This window comes from Hemiscyllium ocellatum, chromosome 9, assembly GCF_020745735.1.
Source record: "Hemiscyllium ocellatum isolate sHemOce1 chromosome 9, sHemOce1.pat.X.cur, whole genome shotgun sequence".
NCBI lineage: Eukaryota > Metazoa > Chordata > Chondrichthyes > Orectolobiformes > Hemiscylliidae > Hemiscyllium > Hemiscyllium ocellatum.
This window is the reverse complement of record NC_083409.1, coordinates 63,310,137-63,325,337: the sequence shown is the minus strand read 5'-3', so window position 1 is coordinate 63,325,337 and position 15,201 is coordinate 63,310,137. Positions and strand designations below refer to the sequence as shown.

Below are 15,201 nucleotides of genomic sequence, written 5' to 3'. Positions count from 1 at the left end.
CCTTAAAGTCCCCACTCTGTCATGATCATTACCACCATCTTCTCCCACCGAACCCCAATCTCCCACAAAAAGTTTAACATTGAGGGCTATCTGCCTGTAAAATGTGATCTCTGCAATGCACTCGTCAGTGTGTCATCTTTGTGACATTAAGATCAAGAATCTCATCTAGAATGTAGAGCAAACAGCCATGTTAATGAAAATGCACAGCTCAGTCTCAAGAAATTCTTGGAGATGGCCATCTATGCTTTACTATGAATGAATAATGTATTCATTTGCTCTGCTAATGTTTATTACCCATCCCTAACTGCCCACTGGGCAGTTAAGAATCAACCATATGTTTTGCGTCTGGAATCATATGGAGACTACAGGTAAGGATGGCAGATTTCCTTTCTTAAAGGGCATTAGTGAATCAGATGGGGTTTTACAACAATCGACAGCAATAACACAGGTGCCATTAAATCAGCTTTGACCAATGATGTACACATCCTGTGAAGAAATGATTAAAAATTAACACAGACCATACCATCTGTGATTGGCCAACTTATCTTATCTTCATATAATTTTGGGTTAGCTCAGTTGGCTGGACAGTTGGTTTGCAATGTAGAGTAATGCCAACAGTGTGGGTTCAGTTCCAGCACCAACTGAGGCTTCCAGAAGGACTTTCCATCTTAACCTCTTCCCTCACTGGAGGCCTGGTGACCATCGGGTTAAATCATCATCAGTCATCTCAGACAACGTGTCTATGTTCCAGTGGGAGTGCACCAACTGTTCCCTTACTGTCCTCAGCTTGATTGGCTAATGTGCATCTTCTCCTACATTTCTGAAATGTAGGTGTCACTGGGAGGCTAGTATTTGTTGCCTTTGAGAAGGTGGGGAGGCAAGCTGCTTTCTTGAACTGCTGCAATCCATGTGTTGTAGGTTGGTCCACAATGGTTTTAGGGAGGAAAATGCAGAATTTTGACAACAGCACTGAAGGAACATGGATATATTTCCAACTCAGGATGGTGGGTAGCTTCGAGGGGATCTTGCAGATGATATTCCCAGGTATCCTCTACCCTTGTCCTTCTAACTGGAAGTGATGGTGAGTTTGGAAGGTGCTGTTTAAGGATCTTCGGTGAATCCCTACAGTGCATTTTGTAGATTTACATCTACTACTGAGAGTCAGTGGTGGAGGGAGTGAACGTGATGCCAGTCAAACAGGCTGCTTTGTCCTGAATGGCGTCAAGGTTCTTGAATGTTGTTGGAGCTGTACCCATTCAGGCAAGTGGAAAGTATTCCATCACACTTCTGACTTGTCTCTTGTTGACAGGCTTTGGGGAGTCAGGAGGTAAGTTACTCACACAGTATTCCCAGCCTTTTGTAGCCACTGTGTTTATGAGGCAGTTTATGGTCAATGATCACCCCAAGGAGGTTGACAGTGTAGGTTTCAATGATGGTAACACCAGTGAATGTCAAGGAGCAGTGGTTAGATTGCTCTAATTGGAGATGGTCATTGTGTGGCATGAATGATACTTGCTCCATATCAGCACAAGCCTGGATAATGCCCAGATCTACATGATTGGCTCATGGATGAACAAAAAAACAGAAATAAAAGTACATTATCTAATTTAACTTAACAAATAAATCTTTCAGCAACCAAGTGTTAGCTCCTGGAAAAATGCTTTGTAACTTGATATCCAGGCATGCTGCTGGTAACCTCACAGCTAAGGAGCTAGAAGCATGCTCAGACATGTGAAACAAAAGTTATCTTCCATAGGTGAACAGGAATGACAAAACCTACATCAATGCTAATTCAGCTGGCCAGGTGTTAATTTTTATTAAACATACTTAAACTTTGACTTGATAGACGAGGATGAACTGATTCACTAGTAAGTATATGCCAGATGAAATTGTGGTGTTTTTACTTCTCTGCCTCAGTTCATTTGAGTGAAAGAATCCTTAGCTGTTAAATGTCTGTCAGAGTCCAGTTCAGATTTTAACAAACTGATGAGTGACTTCATAGATTCCCACAGATTCCTGAATTTTTTCATCATAATCATTCCAATCCTAACCAAGATAAAACAAGTTATTTCAGATAATTGTTCAGCAAGTCCAATTTATACCTTTTCTACTTTGTATCAGATCCAGTTCCAAAAGAAGAGTGTGTAGCTAGCTCACCTTTTCCAGCAGATTAATCTCACAAAATTTTGTTCCAGACTCTGCCCCTTCTGCAGCAAATCCAGCCTAAAAGCACAGGATGCACTTTAGTAAGCAGCTGATCAACACTTCATTGCACTAATTGAATTTTTCAGCTTTTATTTTACTGGGGCAAATGATCCACGTCAATGATGCAGCTTTCATTTTCATTGCACCAGCCATTTATTACATTTGCACTTGACAGTGAACTTTCTTAAAATTTTGCACTGGAAATTTCTGTGACTAGACAGACATTTTGGTGCAGTATTCTCTCCAGGGGATCCAAGGTATGTGAGAATAGGGCAAGTCACTATCTCTTAACCAACCAGATTTAAAGAATCATGAATAAGGAGCATAGAGTTTGAACCAGGCATTGTAAGTCACAATATTTAATATAATGGCAAATCAGACACAAGGCAAAAAGAGGGATGAGAATGATTGTATTTTTAAAAAATGTTACTAAAACAAAAATGTTTTAAAATTTCTAATCAATCTTACATAGGATTGAATGTAACGTAACAGATCATTCACCCATTTACACTCCACTCAAGCCTCCTCCCTCCTTATCCAATATCAATGTAACCCTTTGTTTGCTTCACACTAACTTGCTAATTTAACTCCCCTTAACTTATTCTGCTTGTTTATACCATTCCTGTGATGGAGAGTTCCACATTCTCACAACACCCTGGATACAGAGGTATTTTTGAATTTTCTATTGGATTTCTTGATGACTTTCTCAGCCTGACTGTCTTAGATTATGTTCTTCGTTGATTGGAAATATTCTCTCAATATGCCTTGCAACAAAATATTCCATATTTTAAAAAGTTTTCAAGTTCACCCCTCAGGTATTTTGAGAGAAGAGAGACCCAGTCTCTCCATTTTTATGTCTACTCAGGTATTTCTATTATCAGGATTGTGAATCTAATCTGTACCCTCTCCAGTGCCTCAAACTTCTTATAATATTGCAACCAGATCTGTATGCAGTTCATAGTGTGATCTAATCAAGTTCAATATAGATTTAGCATTGAAATTAAAAAGGCCCAAATTGATTCAGTAACAGATGGTTAAAAATGACCGGTGTGTTCAAAGTCTTTAGTTCTTAAAGGAGTGAAAATCACAGAATTATTACGGTGCAGAATGAGGCTGCCTGACCCACTGTGTCTGCACCAGATCTCTGAATTAGCATTATAGCTTAGAGCTATTTTCCTGATTTTTTTCCCTCATAATCCTCAATATTGTTTCTAGTTAAATTATCATATAATACACTCCTGAATGCCTCAATTGAACCTACTTTCACCATACTTCCTGGCAATGGGTTCCAGATGCTAAATACTCACTGTGAAAAAGCTTTTTCTCACATCACGTTTGCACCTTTTGCAAACCAGCATCCTCTCATTCTTGATCTTTTTAATTTAAAAAAAATTCTCTATGTATACTCTGTGCAGCCCCTTCATGACTTTCAAAACTTTAATAAAAAAGATCATGAGGGGCATGGATAGGATAAATAGACAAGGTCTTATCACTGGGGTGGGGGAGTCCAGAACTAGACGGCATAGGTTAGGGAGAGGGGAAAGATATAAAAGGGACCTAAGGGGTAACTTTTTCACACAGAGGGTGGTGTGCATATGGAATGAGTTGCCAGAGGAAGTGGTGGAGGCTGGTACAAATACAGCACTTAAAAGGCATCTGGATGGGTATGTGAATAGGAAGGGTTTAGAGGGATATGGGCCAAGCGCTGGCAAATGGGACTAGATTAGGTTAGGATATCTGTCAGCATAGATGAGTTGGACTGAAAGGTCTGTTTCTGTGCTGTACATCTCTATGACTCTAAATCTTCTCAAACTTCTCATCTCTAAGGAGAACAATCAGAACTTCAATATGCAGGTGGATTGGGTAAATAATGTTGCCAGTGGATCCAAAGAAAGGGAATTCATGGAATGCTTACAGGATGGCTTTTTGGAACAGCTTGTCATGGAGCCCACAAGGGAGCAGGCTATTCTGGACCTTGTGCTATGTAATGAACCAGACTTTATAAAAAAAATCTTAAAGTACGGGAACACTTAGGAAGCAGCGATCATAATATGGTAGAGTTCAGTCTGCAGTTTGAAAGAAAGAAGGCAAAATCGGATGTAATGGTGTTACAGTTAAATAAAGGTAATTATGAGGGCATGAGAGAGGAACTGACGAAAATAGACTGGAAGTAGAGCAAAAATGGCAGGAGTTTGTGGGTATAATTGAGGACACTGTAGGGAGGTTCATCCCCAAGAAAAGAAAGATTATCCGGGGAGGGATTAGACAGCCATGGCTGACAAAGGAAGTCAGGAAATGTATTAAAGAAAAAGAGAGATCCTATAAAGTGGCCAAGAGCAGTGGGAAATCAGAAGATTGGGAAGGCTACAAAAACAAACAGAGGATAACAAAGAGAGAAATAAGGAAGGAGAGGATCAAATATGAAGATAGACTAGCCAGTAATATTAGAAATGATAGTAAAAGTTTCTTTCAATACATAAGAAACAAATGACAGGCAAAAGTAGACATTGGGCCACTTCAAACTTATGCTGGAAGCCTAGTGATGGGAGATAAGGAAATAGGAGAACTTAATAAGTACTTTGCATCAATCTTCACAGTGGAAGACATGAGTAACATCCCAACAATTAAAAGGAGTCAGGGGGCTGAGTTGAGTATGGTTGCCATTACAAAAGAGAAAGTGCTAGAAAGGCTAAAAGGTCTTAAAATTGATAAATCTCCTGGCCCCGATGGGATACATCCCAGAGTTCTAAGGGAGGTGGCTGAGGAAATAGCGGAGGCGTTGGTTGAGATCTTTCAAAAGTCACTGGAGTCAGAGAAAGTCCCGGATGATTGGAAGATCGCTGTTGTAACCCCCTTGTTCAAGAAAGGATCTAGACAAAAGATGGAAAATTATAGGCCAATTAGCCTAACCTCGGTTGTTGGTAAAATTCTAGAATCCATCATTAAGGATGAGGTTTCTAAATTTTTGGAAGAGCAGACTTGGATTAAAACAAGTCAACATGGATTTAGTAAGGAGAGGTCTTGCCTGACAAACCTGCTGGAATTCTTTGAAGAGGTGACAAGTAGGTTAGACCAGGGAAACCCAGTGGATGTGGTCTATCTAGACCTCCAAAAGGCCTTTGATAAGGTGCCACACAGGAGGCTGCTGAGCAAGGTGAGGGCCCATGGAGTTCGTGGTGAGCTACTGCTATGGATTGAGGATTGGCTGTCTGACAGAAGGCAGAGATTTGGGATAAAAGGTTCTTTTTCAGAATGGCAGCCGGTGACAAGCGGTGTCCCACAGGGTTCAGTGTTGGGGCCGCAGCTGTTCACGTTATATATTAATGATCTGGATGAAGGGACTGGGGGCATTCTAGCGAAGTTTGCCGATGATACAAAGTTAGGTGGACAGGCAGGTAGTACTGAGGAAGTGGGGAGGCTGCAGAAGGATGCAGACAGTTTGGGAGAGTGGTCCAGGAAATGGCTGATGGAATTCAATGTGAGCAAATGTGAGTTCTTGCACTTTGGAAAAAAGATACAAGCATTGACTACTTTCTAAACGGTGAGAAAATTCGTAAAGCCAAAGTACAAAGGGATCTGGAAGTGCTAGTCGAGGATTCTCTAAAGGTAAACATGCAGGTTGAGTCTGTGATTAAGAAAACAAATGCAATGTTGTCATTTATCTCAAGAGGGTTGGAATATAAAAGCACTGTTGTGCTACTGAAACTTTATAAAGCTCTGGTTAGGCCCCATTTGGAGTACTGTGTCCAGTTTTGGTCCCCACACCTCAGGAAGGACATACTGGCACTGGAGCGTGTCCAGCAGAGATTCACACGGATGATCCCTAAAATGGTAGGTCTAACATACGAAGAACGGCTGAGGATCCTGGGATTGTAATCAATGGAGTTTAGAAGATTAAAGGGAGATCTAATAGAAATTTACAAGATAATACATGGCTTGGAAAGGGTGGACGCTAGGAAATTGTTTCTGTTAGGCAAGGAGACTAGGACCCGTGGACACAGCCTGAGAATTAGAGGGGGTAAATTCATAACAGAAATGCGGAGATATTTCTTCAGCCAGAGAGTGGTGGGCCTGTGGAATTCATTGCCGCAGAGTGCAGTGGAGGCCGGGACGCTAAATGTCGTCAAGGCAGAGATTGATAAATTCTTGATGTCACAAGGAATTAAGGGCTACGGGCAGAATGCGGGTAAGTGGAGTTGAAATGTCCATCAGCCATGATTGAATGGCAGAGTGGACTCGATGGGCCGAATGGCCTTACTTCCACTCCTATGTCTTATGGTCTTAACTTCAATCTATCTTCACAACGGAAATTTCTCATCCCTTGGATCATTTTTGTAAACCTATTCTGCATACTTCCAATTGTATTCACACCTTCCTGAAGTGTAGTACTTAGAACTGTACACAATACTTGAACGTAGGTCTGTATTAATGTTATTTGAGTTCAGCACAGTCTGCATTTTATACCACTATAAATAAAGCCTAGAACACTGCATGTACAGAAATCAAAATACTTCAGGTGTTGGAAATCTGAAGTACAAACATACTCAGCAGGTCTGGCAGAATCTGTAGAGAGAGGAGTTCAGTCTAACTCCTTAGTTTCAAAGAGGAGTCATACTGAACCTGAAACATTAACGCTGTTTCCCTCTGTCCAAATGCTGCTTGACCTGCTGACTTTGCTAGCGTGTATTTATTAACTGCTTGTTCTATCTATTCTTCAACCTTCCATGATTTGTGCACGTATATAACCAGATTTCTCTACTCTTGCACACTAAGGTAATGCCCTTTACTTTTAATCTTACCTCCACGTTCTTTCTATCAGAATGTCTTACCTCATACTTCTCTGTACTGAACATCATTTGCCACCCACCTGCCCACTCTACCAATTTGTCAATGTCCTTTTATAGTTCTACACTGTTCTCTTCACAATTTATCATGCTTCCAAGTTTTGGATGATTCAAGTGTGGAAATTGCCACTATATGTAAAGATCTAATACATACATATATATATATATAATCACATAAAGCAGGGGTTCAAACTAGATTCCTGAGGAACTCCATTACAAACCTTCAGCCCAAGAAACATCTTTAACCATTGCTCTTTGTTTCCTGTTCCTCAGCCATTTTGCATCCATATTGCAATTATTGCATCTATTTCTAAGTAATACAATTTCTCACAAGTTGATCACATAACACAGTATCAACACTTTTTCGAAGTCCCTGTACACCAAATCAACAGCATTACTCTCCTCAACCGTCTTTGCTAGTTCTTTAAAAAACTCAAGTTAGCTAAATATGATTTTCGCTGAAGAAATCTGCCTGATTCTTCCTAACTTAGCCACATTTTCCATATGTCTAATTAAACTATTCTGAATAATTGTTTCAATAATGTCCACACCACTGAAGTTATTGGCCTTATCTTTACAACACTTTTTGAATATCTGTATTAGATTTGCAATTCTCCTATAGTCGAGCAAGACCCCCAAGTCCAGGGAAAATGTAAAGATCATTACCAGTGCTTCTGTAATTTACAATCTCACCTCTTTAAATATCTTTACATTTTGGAGGAGGTCACTGCAGGGGGAAAGACCACAATAAGTGAGGGTAAAGTTTTGCTGGGAAAATCTATCAAAGATAGAAGTGAGGAGTGGGTGAACAAAAAAAAAATGGCTGCAGAAATATTGTGGCAAATGTGACAGCAAAGTTAGAATTTAAAAACTGCAGATGATGAGGTCATGGAAGAATATGGGTGGTAAGCAAAGCATGGAAGTTATTGCAGATGAGCTTGTTAGTAACTGAACTCATGAAAGGGAGGCCTGCTACGGGAAATGAAAGGATTGTGGGTGAGGGTTTGTCCATGAATATGGAAGAAGGGTTTATACAAGATAAGGAGAAGTTTAGTGCAAACAGAGCAGCAGTGGAATCACTGCAGGGAAGAGAAGCAAAATTAGTTTGTAATATGGGAATGTCCCCATATTACGTCAGGACAATGTCATAATCTAGACTAGCAAGTCAGTAACTTACTTACTTGTGGTTGAAAGTCCACTGGTTCTAATCCTCGACACTCAAAGTGTACTATAGTTTTAAACTTTTCACTGTCATCAGCCTTAGTACAAAAGAAATAAAGCCTGATTAACACAGCATTTGCAGCATCATTTTGTAAATAAATACATTTGCTTGTTTCTACTGGTATATAAGATTTCTTTTCAGGAACACTGCAGATGAATGAACGGATCAAGTACTTGCTGAATGAAACAAGTTTACACCAGCACAGAGGAGGTAACACTTCATAAGGCAACTTACATTGTAAGGCTTCATTGTGTCCTTCAGAATATCTAAAAAAAAATGCAGAACCACATATCAAGGATTTAATATTCAAATAAAATTAAAATTTTAATCACTACAGTTGAAACTGTCAAATCAACCACTGCTAAAAGGTCAACTACATGACGTAACAGCTATAACATTGGTTTTAAATATCAGTCTGTACTGAACTGCTACATAATTCGGTAGCTTCAAATTTTTGAATAAAATAATGGCCAATATACATAATTAGTGGTGCTTTTGCTTTTTGTTCAGAATAATTAATATTTTATTTCAACTAAAGGATGAATACTATAGTCTGCAGCAGTAGATTTTAAATAAACAATTACCAAACTGCATACTTGATGGTCAGATTGCACTATTGTGACTGCCAGAGTAATTCTAGTGGTGAGGCCCCAACATCATTCTGCTCTGCGCTATTGCTCATCACTGCCAGGATGCTCACGAGAACTCGTAAATAAATACAATTTAGATGTCACTGAGAGAAATGCCAGTGGAAAAGCATAGATGACAGGTTGAACACAAAGTGCACTGAGGACAAAGAAGATAATGCAGGGTAGAAATAACAGTCTTTATGATGGACATGATATATTGGATCAGGCTGAAATAGTACAGTGGTTATGAACAATCTGATTCTGCCTCAGAATATTTTAGCATATTGAAAAGGACTAGAGTTGTGTTAAACACTTAGCTAGTACTGACTGTGTATATGAAGGAAATCGCTTTAACAGCAAGTGGGGTGGGGGGAGGCCAAAACTAGACGGCATAGATTTAAGGTGAGAGGGGAAAGATGGAAAAGGAACCTAAGGAGCAACGTTTACACGCAGAGGGTGGTGCATGTACGGAATGAGCTGCCAGAGGAAGTGGTGGAGGGTGGTACAATAACAACATTTAAAAGGCATCTGGATAGGTGTATAAGTAGGAAGGGTTTTGAAGGTTATGGGCCAAATACTGGCTAATGGGACTAGATTAATTTAGGATATATTGTCAGCATGGACAAGTTGGACCAAAAGGTCCATTTCCATGCTGCACAGCTCTATGACTAAGTAGAGCAACACTGAGTATACTCTAAAAATAGTCGGTTATTTGTTCCCTAGCAGCAGACATTGCAAAAGATTACATGTAACTGATAGTTATTACATTTCTATGAAGATCATATTAAAATTAGTATTTTGTTCTCAAATCATTTTTAAACCATTGATAAGACACTTCATTTCTTGTAGCAATACAAATAATTCATTGATTTTGAGAGCTAGAACTTCATACCACCCTCAGAGGTTAAGAATGGGACATTATTGATCACTACTCAGAACACAGGTAGGCTAAACCCACTGTTATGCATCAAATTATTTAATGCATCAAATCCTGCCCTAACTGCAAGCTGCTGCCAAATATTTAAATATTATGATTGCAACTTTAAATAATCTAGCTTCACAATCTTATACCTTGCTAATTGTTTCAGTGCTTGTCCCTGTACTCTGACTTCACGTTGCAAAACAAATAATTTCAAAACATTATTATTGTCACTACATGTAGAACAGCTTCTGATTGGGGAGCTGATGGTCTGGTGATATTACTGCTCGACTATTAATCCAAAAACTCAGCTAAAGATCTGGGAACCCAGTTTCAAATCCAACTAGGGCAGATTGTGGAATTTGAATTGAATAATCTAAAATCTGGAATTAAGAATCTACTGATGACCATGAAACCATTGTTTAGAAAAAACCCACCTGGCTTACTAATGATTTAGTAAGTTTGTAGATGACATCAAATTGGAGGTGTAGTGGACAGCGAAGGTTATCTCAGATTACAACGGGATCTTGATCAGATGGGCCAATGGGCTGAGAAGTGGCAGAAGATGTGCAGATTAGGTGAATTGGCCATGCTAAATTGCCCGTAGTATTAGATGAAGGGGTAAATGTAGGGGAATGGATCTGGTTGGGTTGCTCTTCGGCGGGTCGGTGTGGACTTGTGGACCGATGGGCCTGTTTCCACACTAAGTAATCTAATCTAATCCAGATAAATGCAACGTGCTGCATTTTGGGAAAGCAAATTTTAGCAGGGCTTATACACTTAAATGGTAAGGTCCTAGAGAGTATTGCTGAACAAAGAGACCTTGGAGTGCAGGTTCATAGTTCATAGAAAGTGGAGTCGCAGGTAGACAGTATAGTGAAGGCGGCGTTTGTATCCTTTCCTTAAGTGGGCAGAGTTTTGAGTACAGGAGTTAGAAGGTCACGTTGCGGCTGTACAATTACAACATTTAAAAGGTATCTGGACGGGTTTATGAATAGGAAGGGTTTGGAGGAATGGGCCAGGTGTTGGCAGGTGGGACTAGATTGGGTTGGGAAATCTGGTCGGAATGGACAAGTTGGACCGAAAGGTCTGTTTCCGTGCTGTACATCTCTATGACTTCATAATTCTCTAACTGCTTGTACAGTTGTTGCTATTGCTAAAATTAATCTCGTCCCAAAAAGGATGATTTAAACAACGCGAAAAGAAATTACAAAAATGCAGTGTAATAAAACATTAATCACAAACAGATTAAGATTCCTCTGTAAATCACCTACCAATGGAATTCTCTCTTGAACACAGCTTGCACTTCTGTATCATACTGGCACTTCCTCTCCCACCTTTGAGTGGGGCACTGTTCTGCACAAAACAACAATTTGCATTTATGTGACACCTTTAAAAATATTAAATGTAGCAGGTTGGGGGAATCATATCAGGATTTAACTTTTCAAACAGCATGCTGACCAATCATGGTCCAATGACCAAATACATGGAGCGCTACATGATTTATTGTTTCATTGAGAGTAAAAGAAAAAACAACAAAATAGGACTCACCATTAACGTAATATACTGCCATTTATCAGACACCTCTCCACAATTCTGACATTTCAACTAACATAAAAGCATACAGAAATTAATTAAATGATTGAGAGTCAGACATGTTTATGCTATAGCCACAACTAGTACCACTCAGTAGTTTAGGATTAAGACATGCTTAGACAAGTTTGTGCCCTTAAATAAAACCATTGTAGGAACAGCTTTGCTACAAGAATTGCAGTGGTAATGAGACAAAGTGTTGAGAAATTATTTTAAGTGATTGTTCAGATTTACATTTCATACAAAACTGAACAGGTTAAAAAACAAACAAAAATATAAACAGAATACATTGCAAATACCCAGGAGGTCTGGTGGTAAATATTGAAAGAATAAAGTTATAATATTTCAGACCTAATACATCAAGTTTGATATGCTTTGCGGTAGACTAAATCACAATGATGAGATGAGAGGAATTCAGTAGAATATGACAAATTACAAGTAGAACAGTACGATGTACAACTGAGCTTTAAGTTGATCAGTGCGGTGTACTCTGGGCGATTCAGTAGATATGTGATAATCTACAAGGATTTGAGTAGACAAGTTAGTCTGAGAATATTGGATTTGTGAAGAGTGATGTGTTGAGTTGTGAGGCTCGAGTAGAGCAACTAATGTGTGTGGGTTTTGTTAGAGCAGTATAATGGGCTGTGGAACATGACTACAGCAGCTTGAGCTGTGGGATATTGAGAAGAGCAATAGGATGGATTTTGAACGTTTCAGCAGAGCAGTATGTTAAGCTGTTGAATGGGCTGATGTGTATAGCAGGGTAATGAGCTGTGGGAGCTCGAGTACAGCAGTATGGGTTTGTACAGAAGTGGAATGGGCGGTGGGAGGTTGAGTAGAGCAGTATGGGTTTGTATAGGACAGTGGGAAGTTATTTAGGGCTGTGGGAGGTTGCTTAGAGCAGTGTGATGGGAGATGAGAGGGTATATAGAGCAGTGTGAGGGGCTGTGGGAGGGTGTACGGAGCAGTGTCAGGGGCTGAGGGAGGGTATGGGGAGCAGTGTGAGGGGCTGTGGGAACAGTGCGAGGGGCTGTGGGAGGGTGTGTACAGCAGTGTCAGGGGCTGTGGGAGGGTGTGTACAGCAATGTGAGGGGTGGTGGGAGGGTGTGTACAGCAGTGTGAGGTGGGTGGGAGGGTGTGTACAGCAGTGTGAGGGGCGGTGGGAGGGTGTGTACAGCAGTGTGAGGGGCGGTGGGAGGGTGTGTACAGCAGTGTGAGGGACTGTGGGAGGGTGTGTACAGCAGTGTGAGGGGCTGTGGGAGGGTGTGTACAGCAGTGTCAGGGGCTGTGGGAGGGTGTGTACAGCAGTGTGAGGGACTGTGGGAGGGTGTGTACAGCAGTGTGAGGGGCGGTGGAAGGGTGTGTACAGCAGTGAGAGGGGCGGTGGGAGGGTGTGTACAGCAGTGTGAGGGGCGGTGGGAGGGTGTGTACAGCAGTGTGAGGGGCTGTGGGAGGGTGTGTACAGCAGTGTGAGGGGCTGTGGAAGGGTGTGTACAGCAGTGAGAGGAGCTGTGGGAGGGTGTGTACAGCAGTGTGAGGGGCGGTGAGAGGGTGTGTACAGCAGTGTCAGGGGCTGTGGGAGGGTGTGTACAGCAGTGTGAGGGGCGGTGGGAGGGTGTGTACAGCAGTGTGAGGGGCGGTGGGAGGGTGTGTACAGCAGTGTCAGGGGCTGTGGGAGGGTGTGTACAGCAGTGTCATGGTCGGTGAGAGGGTGTGTACAGCAGTGTGAGGGGCGGTGAGAGGGTGTGTACAGCAGTGTCAGGGGCTGTGGGAGGGTGTGTACAGCAGTGTGAGGGGCTGTGGGAGGGTGTGTACAGCAGTGTCATGGGCTGTGGGAGGGTGTGTACAGCAGTGTCAGGGGCGGTGAGAGGGTGTGTACAGCAGTGTGAGGGGCGGTGGGAGGGTGTGTACAGCAGTGTGAGGGGCGGTGGGAGGGTGTGTACAGCAGTGTCAGGGGCGGTGGGAGGGTGTGTACAGCAGTGTGAGGGGCGGTGGGAGGGTGTGTACAGCAGTGTCATGGGCGGTGAGAGGGTGTGTACAGCAGTGTGAGGGGCGGTGAGAGGGTGTGTACAGCAGTGTCAGGGGCTGTGGGAGGGTGTGTACAGCAGTGTGAGGGGCTGTGGGAGGGTGTGTACAGCAGTGTCATGGGCTGTGGGAGGGTGTGTACAGCAGTGTCAGGGGCGGTGAGAGGGTGTGTACAGCAGTGTCAGGGGCGGTGAGAGGGTGTGTACAGCAGTGTGAGGGGCGGTGGGAGGGTGTGTACAGCAGTGTGAGGGGCTGTGGGAGGGTGTGTACAGCAGTGTCAGGGGCTGTGGGAGGGTGTGTACAGCAGTGAGAGGGGCTGTGGGAGGGTGTGTACAGCAGTGTCAGGGGCTGTGGGAGGGTGTGTACAGCAGTGGGAGGGTGTGTACAGCAGTGTCAGGGGCTGTGGTAGGGTGTGTACGGCAGTGTGAGGGGCTGTGGGAGGGTGTGTACGGCAGTGTGAGGGGCTGTGGGAGGGTGTGTAGAGCAGTGTGAGGGGCTGTGGGAGGGTGTGTAGAGCAGTGTGAGGGGCTGTGGGAGGGTGTGTACAGCAGTGGGAGGGTGTGTACAGCAGTGTCAGGGGCTGTGGGAGGGTGTGTACGGCAGTGTGAGGGGCTGTGGGAGGGTGTGTACGGCAGTGTGAGGGGCTGTGGGAGGGTGTGTAGAGCAGTGTGAGGGGCTGTGGGAGGGTGTGTACGGCAGTGTGAGGGGCTGTGGGAGGGTGTGTACGGCAGTGTGAGGGGCTGTGGGAGGGTGTGTACGGCAGTGTGAGGGGCTGTGGGAGGGTGTGTACGGCAGTGTGAGGGGCTGTGGGAGGGTGTGTACGGCAGTGTGAGGGGCTGTGGGAGGGTGTGTACGGCAGTGTGAGGGGCTGTGGGAGGGTGTGTAGAGCAGTGGGAGGGGCTGTGGGAGGGTGTGTACAGCAGTGGGAGGGGCTGTGGGAGGGTGTGTACAGCAGTGTGAGGGGCTGTGGGAGGGTGTGTAGAGCAGTGGGAGGGGCTGTGGGAGGGTGTGTACAGCAGTGTGAGGGGCTGTGGGAGGGTGTGTACAGCAGTGTGAGGGGCTGTGGGAGGGTGTGTAGAGCAGTGTGAGGGGCTGTGGGAGGGTGTGTACAGCAGTGTGAGGGGCTGTGGGAGGGTGTGTACGGCAGTGTGAGGGGCTGTGTCAGTCAGTGTGAAGCCTCCCTGTTGCAGACACTGTCACATTGATGAAGATAACCTCCACCTTCAGGTACCAGCGGAAATCCTCTCCCTCCGGCCGCACGTTGCTGATATTTTCCAAAGTCGCTTTGAACTGGAGCCCGAATTTCTGCAAACAGGTGAGTGCAACATGAGGGTCAGGAACCCATCGGACAACGGATCTAAAACTACTTTCAAAATAAAACTTGTACGTGTCACTCACCACCATCTTGGCCTCGACACACAAATCAATTTACGACTTGTCGTAACGAAGGTAATCACGACCTTCGCCCCCTGCAGCCATAGCGCCCCCTGCAGCGGGCAGCAATATTACAGGCAGAGGAGACCAAGCTAATGAAAGGAATACCTGCAGGTTAACTCCTGCTTGCAATATACTTAACACGTTTGGATTACAGAAGAATTGTCAACAACTTGGTGGGAAAAATGAAATTACATTGCACAAATCTTAGCTTTTAAATATTTCTTTTTATTGGCAGTGTTGCAGTAACAACTCTTTGTCTAATTAACATAGAGTACATTGTACCTGCATTGCAAAAGTATAGACACTGGAAAACATAAATAAAGTCAA

At 43.2% G+C, this 15,201-nt stretch overlaps 1 protein-coding gene across 3 annotated transcripts; it reads right to left on the bottom strand.

The window, feature by feature from the left end:
* Positions 1 to 271: 271 nt before the first annotated feature.
* Positions 272 to 14,907, bottom strand: czib (CXXC motif containing zinc binding protein). 3 transcript variants are annotated; one of them, XM_060830415.1, is made up of 8 exons: positions 14,836 to 14,898; positions 14,659 to 14,742; positions 11,371 to 11,427; positions 11,094 to 11,175; positions 8,506 to 8,537; positions 8,231 to 8,308; positions 2,158 to 2,223; positions 272 to 2,046 (listed from the first exon to the last, which is right to left on the bottom strand). In XM_060830415.1, exons 1-8 carry the CDS (start codon positions 14,839 to 14,841, stop codon positions 1,969 to 1,971), a joined length of 483 nt encoding a protein of 160 aa, XP_060686398.1. In that variant the 5' UTR covers positions 14,842 to 14,898; the 3' UTR covers positions 272 to 1,968. The 3 variants fall into 3 exon arrangements, with proteins under 3 accessions (XP_060686398.1, XP_060686400.1, XP_060686399.1); XM_060830417.1 differs by having other exon boundaries at positions 14,669 to 14,742; positions 14,836 to 14,843; XM_060830416.1 differs by having other exon boundaries at positions 1,959 to 2,046; positions 8,227 to 8,308; positions 14,836 to 14,907.
* Positions 14,908 to 15,201: the final 294 nt, after the last annotated feature.

Bases quoted from the DNA above. Each gene is read 5' to 3' on its own strand.
- czib (XM_060830415.1), bottom strand. The intron at 11,176-11,370 runs GTGAGTCCTATT...TGTTTTGTGCAG, and splicing joins GGCAGTATATTACGTTAATG to AACAGTGCCCCACTCAAAGG. The intron at 2,224-8,230 runs GTAAGTAAGTTA...CTGTGCTTTTAG, and splicing joins CAGTGGACTTTCAACCACAA to GCTGGATTTGCTGCAGAAGG.